The sequence below is a fragment of the Phascolarctos cinereus genome, unplaced genomic scaffold (genome assembly GCF_003287225.1).
Source record: "Phascolarctos cinereus isolate Bilbo 61053 unplaced genomic scaffold, phaCin_HiC Scaffold_5;HRSCAF=322, whole genome shotgun sequence".
Lineage (NCBI taxonomy): Eukaryota > Metazoa > Chordata > Mammalia > Diprotodontia > Phascolarctidae > Phascolarctos > Phascolarctos cinereus.
Window position 1 is genome coordinate 188,319,349 of NW_027555958.1, and position 18,916 is coordinate 188,338,264.

An 18,916-nucleotide genomic window follows, 5' to 3' on the forward strand; every position below is an offset into this window, starting at 1 on the left:
ATTCACAGTTTACATCAGTATTTTGATCTTAAACTTTGTTTCTGGTTCAGTTATATCCGTAGTTATGCTAAATTAATAATTAATTGTTTGAATGATCACAGTAACATGATGTTAAATTCAGATTATAACTCCCAATTCATTGTATAGTGTGTGTGTGTGTGTGTGTGTGTGTGTGTGTGTGTCTGTGTGCATGCTTTATCCATGTGTATATGCAAAGAATTTGCCAATGGCTTACAATAAACTACTGTTTTTAACTTTTTATTCAGCCTCTATAAGCTCTACCTCAGAAGTTCATTCACCACCGAATATAGGCCTGAGGCGAAGTGGACAAATTGAAGGTGTAAGGCAAATGCATAGCAACGCACCAAGAAGCGAGATAGCTACGGAACGGGATCTTGTGGCCTGGAGTCGAAGGGTTGTAGTACCTGAATTATCAATTGGGGTTGCCAGGTAAGGCTAGCAAGTATCCATGTAGAATTAAGGTACTTGGATGTCTTGTGGGACTATTTTCTCTCTAAAGTAGGGTTTAGCAGACTATTGCCTGAGAGCAAGCTAAGAATGTTTTGGGTTTTTTTTTTTTCATTTTTGGAGTTGTCCCACAGAGTAGTTTGTCTACTCCTACTCCGAAGAAAGAGTAAGTTCTCAGAAAAAGAATCATAATTCTTGAGAGAAGAAATTAAAATCTTCAGTAGGAGAGTAAAGATTATATTATTTTGTCATAGCTTTATATTCCTGTCTTTTGAGCAGTATGAGATACATTGGGTTGAATCACAACTTCTGAATTTTTTAGGTTTTTACATCAAATTCATTTGTGTATATATAAATGGCTTTAATATGGTATAATCACAAAATAATGTTTTGATTAAACTGTAGGATATGTGTGTTGAACTTAAATTACAGGGTTGCTTTTTTTTGTTAAACATTAATAAAATTTAAAAATATTTGACCCATTTACTTCACCTTTTAAATTTTTCATTAAAACACGTTCTGGCAAAGAGAATAAACTACAATCACATATTGTTTAATGGTCACACTGTGGTGGTGTTTCATTGTAATGCTATCATCATAGTCTGTTCTTTGGGACCATCTTATAGTGAAGTCCAAATGAGTACTAAAAGTGTTCATTGTTTCCATTGTCAACGTCTAAAGGTGAACATGCATCCAAGATATTCCTATTATAGTAAAATGGGAATTGATATAATTGTAACCTATAAGGATATAAATATCTCTCCATAAAAATAATGCTTTTTGATGAGCACTTTTATTATTTACATTGGCCTTTAATTATTACTTTAAGATATAAACCTCTCATCTTTTTTACTACCTACAATAGAATGGCCTAATAAAGGTATTACCTCCTCTTCCTCACCACCTACTCTATTACTTGTGATATATCTTTTTTTCTCTACTGAAACAACTTTCTCCAAGGTCACTAATAATAGCATTAATGATAAAACAACATTTTTTCCCATTCCAGTCTTCCTTGATCACTCTAGAATTTGACAGAGTAGACCAGATCCTCCTTTTGATGCCCTTACCTTACATAATTTCTGTGATGATGTATTTTCAAGTTACTACCTCTTTGACCAGTTTTCATCCTTTTTATTTTCTTTGCTCTTCATTTTTGTTCTATTCCCTTAAACTTAGGTAAACCTCTATGTTCTATCCTAGGTTCTCTTTTTTTTCTCTCTGCACTGTCTTTCTTGGTACTTTAATCTGGGTTCAGTTATCATTTCTCTGCAGATTCCCTGAATCTCTCTCCAGAGCAGAAGGGCAATATTTACAATTTCCTATTTGACATCTCTACTTGAATGTCCCATTAGCACCTTAAATTCAACATGTATGAAATGGAATAACTCATTCCCCTTCAGAATCTTCCTTTTCGTCAATTTCTTTGTTTCTGTTAGTGGTACCACCATCTTTCTAGTCAATGAGGTTCATAACATAGGATTCATTAACCTTTCTCCCGATATATCCAATCACATTTAAAATTCTGATGTTTCTAATTCCACAATATTATTCACATCACTTCCCTCCTCTCTACTTCCTATCTAATGACCATAGTTTTAAGTCCTCATTTTTGTTTTGTTTGTTTGTTTAGTCTGGGCTATTATAAAAAACTTTGTAACTAGTTTTCTTTTTTTCCAGCCTATCCTAATCCCTTACTTCACATCACTAACTGAGTAATCTTTCTACTACAGTGCTGCGATCATATCACCTTTCTTTAAATAAAACTTTGTGCTACTACTATATAAATTACAAACTCTTAATATAAGCCATTTTCAGTTTACCTGTCCAGCCTCATTTAATACAGTATCATTTTGCATTCATTTTCCAAATGAATTGAACTATTTCCAGTCTCCCATCCTTTATCTCTCAATTCTTTTCTCTTTGAAGGTTGTAACTCAGATTCCACTTTCTTTGTGAAATCTTAAGTGACATTCCTTCCTTCCAGTCCTCCTGGGTTGAAGGTGATATTTTCATCCTCAAATTTCTCATATCAGTTGGTGTGAACATCTCCTTTAAAGTTATCTCTTTCCCTTGTATCATAATATTTTGATTATTTCTCATTGAAGCAAATAAATTGTTAGCTTTTTAAGAGTAGAACAGTGTTAGATCTTTCAGTCAGTCTATTGGTACACATTTATTAAGTGTACACTATTTGCCAGGCAGTTTGCTAGGTGCTGGAGATACAGATACCAAAAAAACCCCCCAAAAAACCAAAACCCCGACAAAAAACAGTCTCTACTCAAATAACTTGCTTTCTGTTGTTGGGTTGGCATGTTCATATAAAAATGTTTTCAGAATGAATAAAAGATAATTAAACAATAAGATAATTATATGTACTTAAACAATAAGATAATTATATGTACTTTTATATCCTTAGCATGCTCATAGTAAGTACTTCATAAATGTTTGAACAAATGGCTTTGGAATTTAAGTGCAAAAATGTAGTTTGCATAAATTTCAAATTTATAGACACTATATCCAGTTCCAGTAATATTTTGTTAATATGTATTTTTAATCGTTTTCTTTCTTATAGCGAGATTAACAGCAATACAAAAATAAAAGAATGAGGATCTCCTTATGCATTTTCCCCTCAAATTAATTTTTGTTCTGAAGTCATTTGTTGAACACTCACCTAACATGCATGTGGCTTACTTCACTTTTAGTAGGCAAGAAGAATGGAGAACTGCAAAGGGAGAAGAAGAAATAAAAATTTACAGGTCAGAAGAGAAAAGAAAACACTTTACAGTTCCAAGAGAGAATAAAATACCTACTCTGTCAAAGGTAAATCATAATTTATGTATGCAATAGCTGTACCTATTATATTGTGCTAATTAAGATTAATTCTTCTATGCTGCAGAGGAGCTGTGATTTCATTAGTGTTATGAATATTGCTTCTATCAAAGTGAATTGCAACTCCTCCATTCTTTAATGGATAGCCTTCAGGAACTATCCCAAAACAGTTTTTCACTTGGTGGGCAGCCTAGTCATTAGACTTTCTGAACATAGTCAGTCTGGTTCTTAGAGAAAAGGACAGAACCTCTCGTTTTTATGTATTGAAGATAATCCTATATGGTGACATCATTGAACCTCTCAGTGCTCACTGGAAATTCTCTAAGACTAGGAATTTTAGAACAGTTGTCTATCAATGTTGGTAGAAGGATTTTCCCACTTCTGTGAAATCATAAGCCTTCAGCCTTTATTCCCTGTAAAAAAGTCACTTAGTCACTTTGGATCTCAGTTTCTTTGTAAAATGAGAGTGTTGAACTAGATGGTATTTATAGTCCTGAGCTTGTAAGCCTATGATCCCATGTAGCAGTTATTCATTATAACAAAATTTTAATCTCAGGTTGGATATTATCTTGCAGCCCAAGCCTGGCTAACTGCATTATCAACTTATATCCTTAATAAAGATGCTTAAATTAACCTAAACAAAACTTATTTAAGAAAATGTCTACTGCAGAATCACATTAATACATATTAAGTACTTGACCATATCAATGTGGATGTTTTCTCCATGCATACAGAGCATAAACTGTCCATACCAAATCATTCTGTGTGATTTTTAAGTGTTTTCCCATGGACTTTTGACAACGGAATGATCTAATATGCTTCAGGCCTTCCTTTCGATCTGTTTATATCTTGTGGGTACCAGTGCAGTACACAGTTGGCCCCATTTCCTTTTATGTTTCTGAATGAAAGCTTTGTAGCCTACATGTGCTTACCTTGCATCTCTCCATTGCCCTCATGAAAGTCTTCATTAATTGTCATATTTCAAGATTCCATAGGGTGTCATTGGGAGATTTGTGGATTTTTTTAAATGGACTTTTATACTGAAAAATCACATGAGATTTATCAACACTTTTGTAGCCATTATTTTCCTCACTGCTGGCAGGGGAACACCTTACTCAGTCTTGGGTACTCTGTATAGGATTAGGAAGTAAAGATTGGCATTATGATTTTATTACTAGAAAGAATTCCCACATGACCAAACTCCCTCTTCTAATGTAGGCTGGCACCTTCTCTGTAACTTATAATCTTGGAGAGTTACCTAGAATACCTGACAGGTTATGTGACTTGCTCAGGGCCACACAGTATTTGTCAGAGGTGAGACTTGAACCCAAATTCTTCCTGCTTTTAAGTCCACTTCACTAGACTGCCTTAGTGTGCTACATGATGAAACTAAGATGGAAATTTAGAAGTTAGGAAAAGTGGCTGGAGCAGACCAGACACACATAGAAGTACTACATACTGGAAGTAACAAAATCTTGAAAGCATTGGTGGATTGTTTTGTGAAATATCTCTGGGTAGGATGATGTCAAAAGAACATGAAAACATCAGGAACTCTTCTTACTACTCAAAGACCATAAAGAAGCCATCAGTTAATTATAAATTAGTCTGCCTGTGTATCCCTCTTTAGTAAATAGTTATGTGATGTTTTTACAGACATACCAAAGGTATCTTTTATGATTTTGTTTTTGTTTTTGTCTAAGCATTGGGGTTAAGTGACTAATGCAGGGTCACACAGCTAAGTGTCTTGAGGCGGGATTTGAACTGACGGCCTGTGCTCTGTCCACTGTGCCACCTAGCTGCCCCTATCATCATCATTATGTTTTTTTTAATGAGAAGAGAAAAACAAGCATGTTTATTCTGGTTATTTTAAAGTCACAGTTAATGAAGAACAGAGAAGGCAACATCTTGGGCTAGTCTAACAATACAATCCGGGTAAACTAAATGGAAGTAGCATGCTTGTTATAAAGACTGATGTCACTTACAAGGCCAATCCATTAAGTTAGTACATCAGTAAGTATTTCTGGGATGAATTAATGAGTTGGGTTCAGAATTGAATATAGAAGGAAGAGATTGGACTCAACAACGTTTTAGAAATTGCATGGTACTTTTAATGATCATGAACACAAAATGGATGTAACTTAATTTTGCATGATCTATTCTTCTGTAATATCCAAACAACTTTCTATTAATGCAAATATTCAAGAGTTAACAATTTCATAAGAAAAATATTTCTACTTTTCTATTAAAAATGTAGTTGAAGCTCCTCTGCTGGCTGCTACCATTATTTTCTGTATCATAGCTCTGGGAGAAATATTTTAATCTTACTAGATTTCAGTATGCTTTTATCTTATTAAATATGCTGAAATTCAAGCATATTGAAGGGCTTAACTCTTGGTAATTTTCTAGTTCTTTCGTTCAATTTTTCAGTCTTCTCACCCTGTTGTTTTATTTACAAACCTCCAAAGTCTAACCCACATGAAGCTGATTTGTAAGTACTGAGAGGGAGAAAGGCAGAGTCCTACAGGAAACATTTACTTCCACCTAGGACTTGTTACCCTTTAAGCAAAAGTTCTGGGTAATGTTTCATTCTGGGTAAAATAAGTGTCTCTTATCTTTTTTAAATTTTGGCTTCTCAGGGATCCTAAACCATTTTCTTCTACCAGTGACTTTTTCTTTTTTAAACAAAATTGGTTGAGAGACTTATCAAGTATTTTGATGAAATTTAAATAAACCATATATATAATCTTCTCCTGATCTGTAACTCTCAAAGGGATAGGGATTGAACCTGTGATTTTTCATTAATATCAGAATTCCTTCTTAATTAGGAAAATTCTTTTGACCATTGCAGATTTGCACTTTCTCTTTAATTTTTAGTTTCAAAAAGTTGCCTAGAGCCCTGAGAGGTTAAGCGAATGACTCAGGGTCCCACAGCAAGTGTATGACAGAGGTTGAACTTGAAATGCAGTCTTCCTGGTTCCAAGACTAGCTTTCTATCCATTGTGCCATGCTCTCTCTGTTTATTAAAAGGAATTGAGGTTAGTCTGACATTGTCTAGTCTTGATCAAACCATGTCAGAACATTAATATCTAATTTTGTATATGCTCTCTAACCATCACTGTAGTAACCAGTGTTCAGTCTGTCAGGCTAAATATCAGATTCTCTAAGGAAGAAGTTACTGAAGTCTTTAGGGTTCTAATTGCAGAAGCTTAAATCAAGGTTCACTTGTAACCTACCTGAGTGAATTTGAGAAAAATTTCCTCTGCCTCCACAAATGTTGGCTGCTTATCTTTAAGCATGCAAAGAATATATAGTTGCCTTTGTGTAAGACATATTTTCCCTTTAAAATTCAATCTCAGCTGAGGGTTCCCCTCTCTCCTCCAAAATCAGTGATTTCACAATTTTTTAGACATCAAAACATTTAAGCCTTTGAGGGAAGATCAGTGGAGAAATTTGAGACATAGCCACCTATTTGATTTCCCCAGTTATAATGCAAGTGCCTTTAACCCACTCACCCCTACTTTTCTCTCCTCCCCTTTGTTGATAAGCAGTAGCTATGACTAAACTACCCCTTGCTTGGTATTTCCAGTTTTCTTTACATATTAAAAGATAAGTTACAGTCTGTAACCTTCATGTAAGAAGTATTAAAAAGAAAGATATCATCCAGAAAGTGTATGATTGGAAAAAGAGGTTGTCCAAATAGACAGCAAGAGCAGGAAATAACAGGAATAGCTTATGTATTGTCCAACTTTCCAAAGATTATTACAACATTTACAAAATTTTCAGCACAGTGTGTAGATTTTATGATAGAAAATTAATGGGATAATATGGCCAGGCATTACGTAGCATGAGATAGTATAAATGAGTTTGATATGCATCATTGAAAAGGAGCAGCCGCATTAATATGATCATGGATTCTTTTAAACAAAGTTTTCAGTCTTGTTTCTACATTCTGCTGCAAACCCATAGCACAGGACCTTAATACAATAGCGAGTTAGCTACTCCTGATAGTTAGTTATCATTAAACCTTAGTAGCTTAAGCCACACAGATTTCTGATCAGGAATATTATTTTACATTATCCATACTTTTGGAAGCATTAAATCTTTTTTTATTAATTAATTTTGATTTATCAACAATTATTTCCATAAGCTTTTGAGTTTTAAATTTTTCTCCCCCTCTGTCCCCAAGATTGCACACAATCTGATGTAGCCTATATATATATATATATATATACATTCCTATTAAACATATTTTCACATTAGTGATGTTGTAAGGAAGAATTAGAACCAATAGGAGGAACCACAAGAAAGAGAAAACAAAACAGAAGAAAAAAATAGCAAATAGTATGCTTCAATCTGCATTCAAACTCTATTGTTCATTCTTTGGATGTGGATAGCATTTTCCATCATAAGACCTTTGGAGATATCTTAGATCCTTGCATTGCCGAGAAGGGCTAAGTCTTACCAACATTAGTCATTGCACAACATGGCTGTTACTGTGTACAACATTCTCCTGGTTCTGCTCACTTCACTCAGCATCAATCCGTACAAGTTTTTCTGGAGTCTGCCTGCTTATCATTTCTTACAGCACAATAGTATTCCATTACATTCATATACCACAACTTGTTCAGCCATTCTGCAATTGATGGGCATCCTCTTGATTTCCAATCCTTTGCCACCACAAAAAGAGTTAATATCAATATTTTTGTGTATGTGGGTCCTTTTCCCATTTTTATGATCTCTTTGGGATACAGCCCTGGAAGTGCTATTGCTGAGTCAAAGGGTATGCACATTTTTATAGCCCTTTGGGCATAGTTCCACATTTTCTCCAAAAATAGTTGGATCATCTCACAACTCCACCAACAATGCATTAGCATTCCAGTTTTCCCACATCTTCTCCAACATTTATCATTTTCCTATTTTGTCATGTTAGCCACTCTGGTAGGTGTGATGTGGTACCTCAGAGTTGTTTTGATTTGCATTTCTCTGATCAATAATGATTTAGAGCATTTTTTCATATGACTATAGATAGCTTTAATTTCTTCATCTGAAAACTGCCTACTCATATCTTTTGACCATTTATCAATTGGGAAATGACTTGTATTCTTATAAATTTGATTTAATTCTCTGTATATTTTAGAGATGAAGCCCTCGTCAGAGACACTGGTTGTAAAACTCTTTCCCAATTTTCTACTTTCCTTCTAATCTTGGTTGCATTGGCTTTGTGCAAAACCTTTTCAATTTAATGTAATCAGAATTATCCATTTTACATTTCTTAAGGTTCTTTTTCTCTGTTTGGTCATGAATTCTTCTGTTCTCCATAAATGTGACAGGTAAACTATTCCTTGCCCTCCCAGTTTGTTTATAGTATCAGCCTTTATATCTAAATCATGAACCCATTTTTACTTTATTTTTGTATATGGTGTGAGATTTTGGTCTATGCCTACTTCCTGCCATATTCTTGATTTTTGTATTATAAAGCACCAGTCATCAAAACTGCTCAGTATGGCTAAGAAATAGAATGGTGGATCGGTGGAATAGGTTAGGTATGCAAGACACAGTAGTCAATGACTATAAACCCAAAGACTCCAGTTTCTGGGATGAGAAATCACTATTTGACAGAAACTGCTGAAAAAGAGTATTACTAACTAAACTGGGATTCTCGTGGTCCTGGCTTCACAGATCACATTGGAAACATCCTGAATTGGATATCACACAAACATATTTAGCAGTTTCCCACATGCTGGACCTGTGAAAAGAAAACATGAGAGGCTCAGGAAAAATAGTAAGATTTTAAACAGCAGTAAGATAGAAGAATGGTCCAAAAATTGGTAGTTGCAGCCTCTCTGAGTGACAGAGGGTCTCTGAATTCTTCCTGAAATTGAGTTATTTTAACCATTTTAGGCAAACAGATCTCTTGTTTTTTTGTACATAAGACTTGTTTCTTCTTATATTATCTTCTATAGCTAAATACATCTGAAATCCTGTTCTCAACCTTTTTGTAGATTTAAGGATCGATATTACATGTCTGTCAGCTTTCTTCTTACTGGAAAGCACAAAGCTAGTTCCAACCGCCTTACTCCCACCTCTGTTTTTATCTCAACTTTTCCCTACTCTAAAAGAGTGCTTCCCAGGGACATTTATGTACCTTTTATATACAGAGTCTCATTTTCCCAGGTAAACCGCAAGTTCCATTTTTAGTTGCCTTGAATATACTTTTGTCCCTGAATTTATGCTCTTTGACATAGTGTTGGCTACAGGAGCTTAAAAGGTAGGCAAAAATTGGGGCAGAAGTCTACTGCCTGGCTATAGAAGAAGAATCAAAGCTGCTAGGAGTTAGCTAGCCTCTCTCCTTTTTAGGGCTCTAATAAAGTCTTTGTTGTCCATTTATGTCAGATAACTAGTTGGCAGGCTATATTTATTTATTCTGTAGGTGGAAGCCAGACTTTTACTTTTTACAGTTAAAGCATCTTCAGTGACAATATGAATATAATTTAGATTTTTCAGGCTATCGCCTTTAGAATCAGTTAACTGTTTTGCCACACTCACAAAGAGTCATTGAACTGAGAAGACATGCTTACTAGGCCTGGCTTTGCTTTTTACTAGTTGTATGGCTTAAGAGAAGTTAGACTTAATTTCCTCGTATGTAAAATATGGATAAAAATATGCCTCCTGCTTCAAGATGTTTTTAAGGGCAGTGAATGAGATATGGGGGAAGAAAACGTAGTGAGGTGTAAAGGTATAATATACAGAGCTAAAGTAGTAGCATAGAAAACCTTTGCTGCTGAAAATCTCAATCATGTATTTTTATATCTACTCTTCTTGGCTTGATCTTTTTTGTCCTCACTTCTGGGTGTTCTAGCTACATAGTCGCCCACTATACCAGCTATCTACATTTAATGCTTAACTTTTGAGACAAAACTCTAGTTACTACTTATTTCTATGAAAATGAGTCATCCCTATAAAGATTCTCTACTTTTCTTGCCATCAAATATTAGACTGAGTTGCCTCTAAAACAAACAAACAAACAATTTGCTTTTTTGGGAAATGGAAAATCCCTATGGTATGAAAAAAAAAAAGATAAGGGGAGAAAGGATAAGCCCCTATAACTTGAGGTACATAGTTTAGGAAGCTGGGAAATTCAAAATGAAAGTTAGGAGAACTTCATAACCCTCTTTAGGTTTCCTTCTTTCCCGAATATCTGAAGCTAACACTGATATCATTACACCTTAGAGAGAGCAGCAGAAACCCTGGAGGAAGGTCATAGATTTCCAGTTGTAGAAGTAGAAGAGACTTTCAAGGCCCAACCCTTTTAATTTTTCAGTTGAGGTTTGGAGAAAGGTCATAGATTTACAGTTGTAGAAGTAGAAGAGACTTTCAAGGCCCAACCCTTTTAATTTTTCAGTTGAGGTCTAAAGGAGTTAAATAATTTATTCAAGGACTCACAAAGTGATAGAGCCTATATTTGAATTCAGGTCTTCTAACTCCAAATTCTCCCTCTTTGTGCTGTACCATACTGCTTCTTGTCCTCCTCCTCCTCTTTCTCCCTCAGAAAAATATGTTGATATGTGTGGTTTAGGGTTAGTAAATTAAAGGCCAAAAGTTGTTAAGTTACATATTTTCTTCAGCAAGAGTTGAAAAGATTTTAAATGCAGAAATCATGAGACAACATCATAAAACATAAAAGAAATGACTATTTCTTATTGGCTGAGTTGTTTCAGAATCAAGTGTGTATTGTCAGAATAAGTATGTAATGAAAACATAGGAGGACAGAGCTGAGCTGACTGACGCTGCATAAAATTCTGAAATTCTCCTACCCAGATTATTTGAAGAACTGTTAACTTTGAATGATGTTAAATAGAAATAAGAGATAATAGGCTCTGATTATCATCCCTTAGACAAATTTAAATAATGTAAGACATTTGCTGAGCAGGTAGGTGATAACAGTAGATAGAGGACCCTGCCTGGAGTCAGGAAGACTTATCTTCCTGAGTTCAAATCTGGCCTCAGACACTTAACTATCTGAGTGGCAAGTCACTTAACTCTGTGCCTCAGTTTCCTCATCTGTAAAATGAGCTGGAGAAGGAAATGGTAAACCATTCCATCTTTGCCAAGAAAATCCCAAATGAGGTCACGAACAGTCAGGCACAACTGAACAACAACAGCAAAAAAATTGCCACAATGAGAGATCAAAAAAATCCTAAGAACTGTTTCAGTTATAGACCCTTGTTTATCTAAACACAGATTCCTGACAGCTAGGTGCTATTATTATATTATATATAATATTATATATATATATATTATATATTGTGTATATATATTATATACACAAAGAATATTGTAGATTATAAGCACTATTGCCTCACAAATAAAGGGAAAAACTCGTAAGTGATTCAGTGTATAGAGCATTGGGCCTGAAATTAGTAAGACAAGTTTAAGTTTAAATCCAGCTTTAGACACCTACTGTGACCTGGGGCAAATCACTTCACTTCTCTTTGTCTCAATTTCTCATTTGTAAAATGGAGATAATAATAGCACCTATTTCTCTGAGTTGTTGGTATGTAATGATATAATAGTTGTAAAGTGTTGAGCATAGTGCTTACCACATAGTAATTGTTATCTATTGTTATTAGTGGTAGCAGTAAATAGAAGAATCATTTGAAGAAGTAAACCAGATTGTCCCCAGAACATTCAGAGGTGAGACTAGATAGATGATGATAGAAAATTGGAAAGTGGTACAGCTCTGCCATAGTTTCTGTATTGATAGATTATTAGTAATAGGTAAGCCTCTATATTTTGCATAAGGAAATAGAAATGTCAAGATGAAATTGGGAAGGATAACTGGACCTCATGAAAATAAAGATGCAATCTGTCCTGGAATCAGTATAACACAGTTATTCATGAATTAATCTGTAAGTTTTTTCAAAGAGGGCAACACTCCAGATGTGTAGAAAAGCTCCTACGTAGTTTAACACCCACAGAAAGGGGACCAAGAAGATTAGTAACACTAACTATAGACCCTTACTCCATCTTTTTTCATCTATTATATAATATTGACAGAGAAAGTAGTGTAGTACTGTGGAAAGAAAAGGCTGTCCTTTAAGCCAGGAAAACCTGGGTTCAGTCTGTCTTCTGTCACGTATTCTCTATATGACCCTGGGCAAGACACTTAACCTCTAAGACAAAATTGGCAGAGAGAGGTCTGATTTGCATTGGTAAAGTGAGTTTCTTTTTCCAATAAAATCACTGGTACAGGAGCAGCTAGGTGTCACAGTATATAGAGCACTGGTTCTGGAGTCAGGAGGACCTGAGTTCACTTTACTCCAATTGCCTCACCAAAAAAAAAAATCAGTGGTACAACTTCTTTCTCTGTAAAATATTTATGAGAATGGTATTGAAGATATCTAAATGAGTATGTGAGAAGGAAACTGGTAGACTATTGTAAACAATTTTTCCATGACAGACATCTTCATAGTCACATGATTAATTGAACTATCAAGAATACAAAGTCCCGTTGTGTTTATTGTTTATTCACAAGATATTGTTTAAATTGGAATAAACCTCAGTTTTAAAAGCTTTCTTCCATCAACATTTTTCCCAAAATCCAGATTTCTTCCCTGTAAAGCCACAGTGACTTTGTTTAGTAACTCATTTTTCTCTGTATTAATTGAAACATGAGGGAGGGAGATATATGATACCCAAAGGTATTTTTCAAATACCATGAAAAAATGTCCAGCAAATGGTTTGCTCAAATCTCTCACTAGAGCTTCTATTTGTGAATGACATTGTTCTGATTATATCAAGATCCCAGAATACTACCGAGGCTCTGTGGTGAAATTCAGTCAAAGTTTTCTGTATATGAAAAACAAATAGATATATAATGCATATTTTCTAGACTATGCTATTTGCTGAGCATTGAGAGAGAGAGAGTGTGTGTGTGTGTGTGTGTGTGTGTGTGTGTTTGTGTGTATGTATGTATGTATGTATGTGTATGCATGTGCCTCGCTGTCTGTCTTAGATTGGCATTGCAAACATAATATTCTGGACTCAGAGTTGGACTAGAGAACAGGATTTTTAATGATCCCAAGCTTCTCCATTAAAAAATTCCTCATCTTTTCAACTCCCAGGGATGCTATATGGGTTGTGAATGATGGAACATCATAATAAAATTGTGTATGAAACAAAAGCAATAGATTCATGGTGAAGTTTAAGCAGGCTGAAGCAAATTACCAATATAACTTGTATGATAAAAATAATAGCTAACATTGATGTAGTGCTTACTATATGCCAGGTACTGTACTAAGCACTTCAGAAATATTATGTCATTTGGTCCTCACTACAACCCTAGAAAATAGCAACTGTTGTCCCCATTTAACTGATGAGGAAACTGAGGCAAAGAGATATGAAGTGACTTGCTCAGGGTCAAACAACTAGTAAGTGTCTGTGACTATATTTGAACTTGGGTCTACCTGACTCCAAGGCCAAGCATTTTTTCCACTGTTCTCTCTGGATCCATATAGAAGTATCACAAAATAACATTATCAAGGACCTGTATCAGTAGAAAAGTGAGCTGGTCATGTTGCAGTAGTGAAGGATAACCTAGATGTTGATGATATCCATGAAATATCAAAAGATGAAGAAAAAAAGCCTTCAGGGATTTGGATACATTATTAATGGAGTACTTATGTGGGGAGGAGTCACAAAGTTTAGGTGTAAATAGTCTGGAGATGTACCACTGGAGAGATCAATGTCTTAAAAAATATTGTTTGGACAGATTAGTTTATGTCACTATACACATGAATAATGTGAAGATAGATTTCAAGAAGATGGAGATTTCAAATATATGATTAACATTTCAGTGAAATTTTAGTTGCACAAGTAGAGGAGAATAGTCATATGGATAACCAAAAAAAAACACCATCATTTGTACTTCCTGGAATACATTGTTCTTATTTTGGTCTATATAATTATGTTTGCTTTGGATCATTATTAAAGTTAATCTATTTATTCAATTCTGCCAGTAGATATCAATATTTGAATATAAATAAGCATATTGGATTGTGAGGAGGTCTTTCCAAATGAATAATTTATCCTTGGTCTTACTCACTTGTTTACTTGGAACTCTTTTAAGGAACAGGTTAAAATATAAATGTTGTTTAGTCAAATAATAGAGTCACAAGTTTTGAGAGTTAACCTTTCCAGAGATAGACCTCAACATCCATCTAGTCCAACCAGTTACTCAAAAAAATAGCATACCATGGCATATTCACAAGTGGGTTTGAGGGCTTAAAAATGAAAGGGGTGGGTCAGCGAGGTGGCGCAGTGGATAGAGATCTGGCCTTGGAGTCAGGAGGACATCAGTTGAAATTCAGCCTCAGACATTTGACACTTAGCTGTGTGACCCTGGGCAAGTCACTTAACCCCTATTGCCTCAGCCAAAAAAAAAAAATGAAAGGGGAACCTTTGGCTACCTACCAAGGTCAAGGGAGCCTACTCTACTTTTGGGTAGTTACAATTGTTAGGAAGTTTTTCTCAACATCTCGACCAAATATGCTTTTTTGTAATTACCTTCCACTAATTGTGATTCTTGCCTTTCAAGGCCAAACAATAAATACAATCTCTTTTCTACATGTCAGCCTCTCAAAGACTTGGAAGTAGCTATTGTGTCCCCTCTAATTTCTTGTCCTCTTGAGCCTAAACATCATCTGTTCCCTCAACTGAGCTTCATATGACATGGAAGGAAGGCCCTTCACTGACCTGCTCACCTTTGTCTGGTAGTTCAAGCTCTTTTTCTTAACCATGATGACTAGAATTGAATATAATACTTCCCACTTGGTCTGACCACAGTAAAGTACAGAGCAGAACTTGCCTCCTTTTTCTTACATTATGTAGCCAAAGATTACATTACCATTTTTTAGCTACCATATTATACTGCTGATTGATATTAAATGTGGAATTTGCTAAACCCCACATCTTTTCCAAACAAAGTGCTGTTTAATTATTTATCTCCTCCATTCTGTACTTGTGGAGTTTTTTTTTTTTTAAAGCAGTGTCCAAATGTAAATCTTTACATTTTACCTCTTTTGGATTTCGTCTCATTAGATTTCATCCCAGGTATTCAACATCTTTTTGGATCTTGATTCTGCCGACCGATGTGTTTGTTATTCTTCCTGACTATGTTTTATGCATATTCAATGATAGTACCATTTATGCCTTTATGTAGTTTGTTAATAAACAGTGTAATTAACATAGGCCTATCAAGTATGTCATACAGTCCACTTGAGATGGTTGATCACTATTCTTAAGTCTGGCTATTCACCTGATTCAAAATTCATACAACTGTATTGTCTAGGCCAAAACTTTCTGTCTTCTCCAAGAATGCTATGAAATATTTTTATGAAATGTTTTGCTACAGTCTAGATAAACTCTCTTTACATTTCTCTGCTCTGTTAGCTTATTAATCTTCTCAAAAAAGGAAATTAAGTCTGGCCTGACTTAATGGAGCCATGCACACTCTGTAATCACCACTTCCCTCTCAAGATGTTTACTACTCATTCCTTTACTGTTCCATTCTGGAAGATTCCCAGGAATTAAAGTCAAGCTGACCGCCGTATAGATTTCAGATTGTGTTCTCTTCACATTTTTGAAAATTAGCTCATTTGTCCTGTGGTCACCTCTCCAGTTCACCACAGTTTTTCAGCTGTTACTCACAATGGGGTCAGTAATAACATCCCACCAATTCTTTCAGAACTTGAAAATATAGTTAATCTAGGGCTAGGTGATTTGAATTTAGGGGCCTATTGGTCCTCTGTACTTATTTTAGGTATCATCTCCCTCTTAGTCATTTTTGTTCAGTAATTTCCCATGCCAAAGTTGTTTTTGACAGAGAAAATAGAAATATTAATTAAACAGCTCTGGTTCTTCCTTTTTTCTGTTATCAGTTAGCCCTTTCCTATCTTGTGTAGCAGTCCTATTCATTCTTTGATCCTCTTGTTTTCCCCCATATATACTTTTTTTTTTAAAGGATGTGAGAATAAAGGAGTAAGTATTTATGTCGTGCGTATGTGCCGGGCACTGTGTTAATTGCATTTACAGAGATTATTTTATTTGATCCTTAGAACAATTTTGTTGTCCTCAGTTTCCATTGCCAGCCTGAGCTCATTCTGAGCACAGGACTGTGCCATGCTCATTCATCCCTTATTAACTTCCCTTGCTTTATCTTCTGTACATGCCTTTTTAAAAATTTAAGTTAACTAGTATGTTTCCTGTGTATCCAAACTTGTGTCTTTGGACAGATACTGCTTTTTTTTCCCTCCTTGGAATTGTTTCCCTGTGTATCTTCAGAATTGTATTCTTAAAGGGTTTCTATCCCTCCTCGATTGACTCCCCATATAGAATTTTAGTAGATGGGATCCTACCTGTCTTTTCTCTGAACCTTCTGAAATTTGTTTTCCCAGAGTCTATGGATTATTACAGACTATGGTCAACTTTCTCTTTTATCATAGACCTTAGGAGAGGTAATCATTTCCCCTCAATGTTTGCATCCCAATACCTGGTTCTTATGTGTTGGCATATGTCAGATCCAGAATAAAATTTCCTTTTATAGGTTCTTTTGTCTTGTGAAGGATGCATTTCTAGCTAAGGAAGTCAGTATATTATTAGCCGTTCTGCTTTTGTTTGAGAGAATGTTTCAGCAAATATACAAATGAATGAGCATTTGAAGTCTCCCATTACTAACATTATTACACCTTTGTGCCAGGTTTATGATCTGTTTCCAAAATTCATTTGTTTTTGCTTTTCGGCCAAGTGTTCTGTAGTGTTTGCCAATGACAAGAATCTGTCATTCTTCTATTTCTCCTTCCACTGCTTTACCTAAATGCTGCCCATCATATTTCCTTTCCTAAGATAACCTGGTTTTCTCAAATATTCATTTTCATTCCTCTTAATAGTAATGTTTCTTTTTTGGCTGCCGCATAACTGCTGACTTATTGAACTTGTTGTCTATTACAGCTTTCAAATCATTTTCAGAACAAATATAGTCTAAACATGTCTTCCTGTCATTATATTTATTTCTGTTGAACTTCATCTCAACTAGTTTCAGCCCAGTGCTCTAGCTTTTCAAGATCCTTTTGAATCCTAACCCTCTCTTCCAGTCTGTTAGTTTTCCTTGTCAGTTTGGTATCATCTACCAATTTGATGGAATGCCATTTATGTCATTATCTAATTCATAATGTTAAATAACACAAGGCCAGCCAAGCATAGATTCCTGGGACATTGTCTCTTCAAATGACTTCTGTTTTCCTCCCTGGAAGTGTTTAGCTTTGTGTCTTAAGAGTTTTGTTCTGGAGCATCTCCATTCCTTATGTACGTATTTCTCCCATAGAATTTTAATCTATAGGATCCTTCTGTCTTTCTACTGTACCCTTTGAAATCTACTTTCCCAAAATCTGAGGTACATGTTAGACTGTGACCAGCTTTCTTCTGCTTCTGTGTCATGATCTTGAGGAGGGAATGGTGACATCTTTCCAATGTTCTCATTATTTCCACCCCTAGCATCCAGATTTTTTTTTAATTAATGAATATCAGATTTAGGATAGAATTTCCCCTAGTCATTTCCTTACTTTCTGAAGGCTAAAACTATCACTAGCAGAAGGCAAAAAGTTATTAGCTGATCTGTTTTTGTCAAAGAGAGAGTTATAGCAGATTTCTGGGTAATTTAAGTCTGCTTAACTACTATATCAGGCTTTTGTGGCAGGTTAATGATCTTTTCCCCAAAACTGTTTTCCATATCTGTTTCATCTTTTCTCTCCAGGGAGCTTGTCAACAGGGTTTTTAATGTTTTTGTGCCTCGTGGTCTTCTTGTGTAGCCTGGTGAAACCTTTAGACTCTTTCTCACAATAATGTTTTTAAAGTATTAAAAGAAATACTATGTTTCAGTTAGAGGTTACTTGAAAATAAAGGTGTAATTTTTTTTTCTATCCAATTTCACAAATCCCCTGAAATAAATCTAAACACCCCTTGGCATATTTTAACAATCCTTAGTATAATCAGATATCAAGAATTACTTATTTTTCTCCCTCAGTTTATCTTTTCCAGAGTTTATCCATTGAATTAAGCTCCCTCTGATAACTTGGTTTCTTCACATGAGAGTACTTTTTTTTTATACTCAGTGTTAAATCCCTGATCCTAGCTCTTTTACCAGTCTTGCTCCATTTAAATAGATTTTTGTTCCTCTCTCCACTAACCCCCTGAACTATATTCTGCTTTGCTTCCTTGTATTAGAACCTCTCTTTCCTCTTGATTTTGTTTCTTAACCTTTGGGCATTTGTACATAGATATTTTAAGCCAGTTTAATTATTGGCTTCTTTGTTAAATGTTATTTCTGCTGCTTCTGTTCTTCCTTTATTTTAGCTACTCTGTATGATACGTATAGTTTGGTGCGTGTACATAGGCAATATTCCCTTTCCAATCATTTTAAAATAAAACCCTTTTGATTAGATCTGTGAGACATCTACCAATACATTTTTAGCAGCTTTTTAAAAAAAAATGTTATGTGGCCAGAAATCTGACATCACTTTATTATTTTAAGACATCACCTGAAAGTCCAAATAACATCCTT

At 35.0% G+C, this 18,916-nt stretch overlaps 1 protein-coding gene across 2 annotated transcripts in view; it reads left to right on the forward strand.

The window, feature by feature from the left end:
- Positions 1-18,916, forward strand: part of PHIP (PHIP subunit of CUL4-Ring ligase complex) — a 199,422-nt gene that overhangs the window by 109,315 nt on the left and 71,191 nt on the right. For both annotated transcript variants that reach the window (XM_020975528.2, XM_020975529.2), the window contains exons 19-20: positions 267-450; positions 3,174-3,291. In XM_020975528.2, coding sequence (XP_020831187.1) covers positions 267-450; positions 3,174-3,291 — 302 coding nt within the window. The remainder of the gene's footprint in view (positions 1-266; positions 451-3,173; positions 3,292-18,916) is intronic.